The 1,795-nt window shown below is 33.8% G+C and overlaps 1 protein-coding gene across 1 annotated transcript; it reads right to left on the reverse strand.

The window, feature by feature from the left end:
- Positions 1–843: 843 nt before the first annotated feature.
- On the reverse strand, positions 844–1,590 carry LOC130590216 (zinc finger BED domain-containing protein RICESLEEPER 4-like). Its single transcript, XM_057392252.1, has one exon. It carries the CDS (start codon positions 1,588–1,590, stop codon positions 844–846), a length of 747 nt encoding a protein of 248 aa, XP_057248235.1.
- Positions 1,591–1,795: the final 205 nt, after the last annotated feature.

Genomic DNA, 1,795 nt, shown 5'->3' on the forward strand with positions numbered 1-1,795 from the left:
TGGATCTAAAATAGCGGCAATGGCCAAAATCCCATTAATGTGTGACCAATGTTTGTCAAACTTTTCAACCATACTCTTAGCCATAGTCCTAACAACCTCATTATCTCCATCTTCCATCCAACGACTCAAAGCAAGTCTAATCTCACAAACCGTCCTAAAAAACAAATTCGAAGTAGGACGATTCCTAATAGAGAAAACCTTAGTCGCCTTATAGAAAATTTCCAACTTTTGACAAACAATAGTAGCCATATTCCAATCATGTTCACTAGGAACAACAAATTTCAACCTTTTATTTAAACATTTCAACTTATTAAAATTTCTTTGAAAGGCAAACTAGATTCAAGCATCAAAAAGGTAGAATTCCATCTAGTTTTGCAATCAAGACCAACCCTTTTAACCTTAATCATATTCAAAACACGACAAACCTCTTCCAACTTTTCAATCCTTTTAGGGGTAGACATCCAAAAAGCAATACACTCCCGAACTTTTACAATTGCAGAATCAATCATATTTAACCCATCTTTAACAATCAAATTTAAAATATGAGCACTACACCTCATATGTAAAAAGTCTCCACCCAACACTAAACAACTACTTTCCATTTTCTCCATTAACACATTAATCATGGCATCATTTGTTGTACAATTATCAACAACAATAGAAGAAATTTTGTTCTCCAAACAATAATGAGAAAAACAATCCATAAGAATCTTAGCAATAACCCCCTTGGTTGCGGGCATGGAACAAAACAAAACCTATACAAAACCATACATAACAAATAAATAACCACCCAACACTAAATTATTATCATATAATCATAAAATAAACAAACTAATTAAAACATTACCTCAATGTTCGATTATGCAAGACCCAATTTTGATCGATGAAATGTGATGTCACGGCCATATACCCTTTCTTTTGGTTGGAAGCAGTCCACATGTCAGTTGTAATAGCCACTCTACCCTCACTATTCTCCAACAAATCTTTAAGCGAACTCCTCTCATTGTTGTACATTTTCAACACATCACTCTTCAATGTGTTTCTTGAAATCATCTTGAAATTATCATTCAAGCTCTTCACAAAGCTCCTAAAACCCATGTGATCAACAATGGACAACGGGTATTCATGGATTACCACCATTCTAACCAACTCCCTCCTCGAAACTTCTTGATCAAATATCACTTTCTTTTGCTTTTCCTTAATCGCCAAAGAAGTAGATCCATCTGATTCCTCTTTGATCTTCAACTGTGTTTGACCCGCTGCAAGGTTTAAATGTCTTGCTGAACATGTTTTCTTGGCATGTTTGAGGAGGTGTGAAGTGCCACTACTTCCACTATAAGAGAGTGTTTTTTTACAATTCTTACACTTTGCCTTTTTCACACCATTAACCATTACCAAGTCAAAATAATTCCATGCCCCAGAAGTTAGTTTCTTATTTGACTTAAGATCACAACTTGCCTCTTTTTCTTTGTCACCCTCAACAAAGCCTTCGGAATTCCCTTCTTCCACATCCAAATCATGCACCTCAAATGGTTGTTCATTAGGGTGAGTAGAACTAGCATCACTATGTTTAGGAGTAACTCCATCCATATTCTAAAATCTGAATATATTATTTGACAATAAATTCAAATCAATTTTTCAATTCAATTTAAACAATACTAACTACACTAACATACTAACTATACTAGCATATTTTAGTATACTAAGTACTTACAAACAAGATACAACATACTAACTATACTAACATACTAACTAAACTTCAAAATCAAATTATTTGACTTAACTATACTAACAT

The sequence above is a fragment of the Beta vulgaris genome, chromosome 1 (genome assembly GCF_026745355.1).
Source record: "Beta vulgaris subsp. vulgaris cultivar EL10 chromosome 1, EL10.2, whole genome shotgun sequence".
Taxonomy (NCBI): domain Eukaryota; kingdom Viridiplantae; phylum Streptophyta; class Magnoliopsida; order Caryophyllales; family Amaranthaceae; genus Beta; species Beta vulgaris.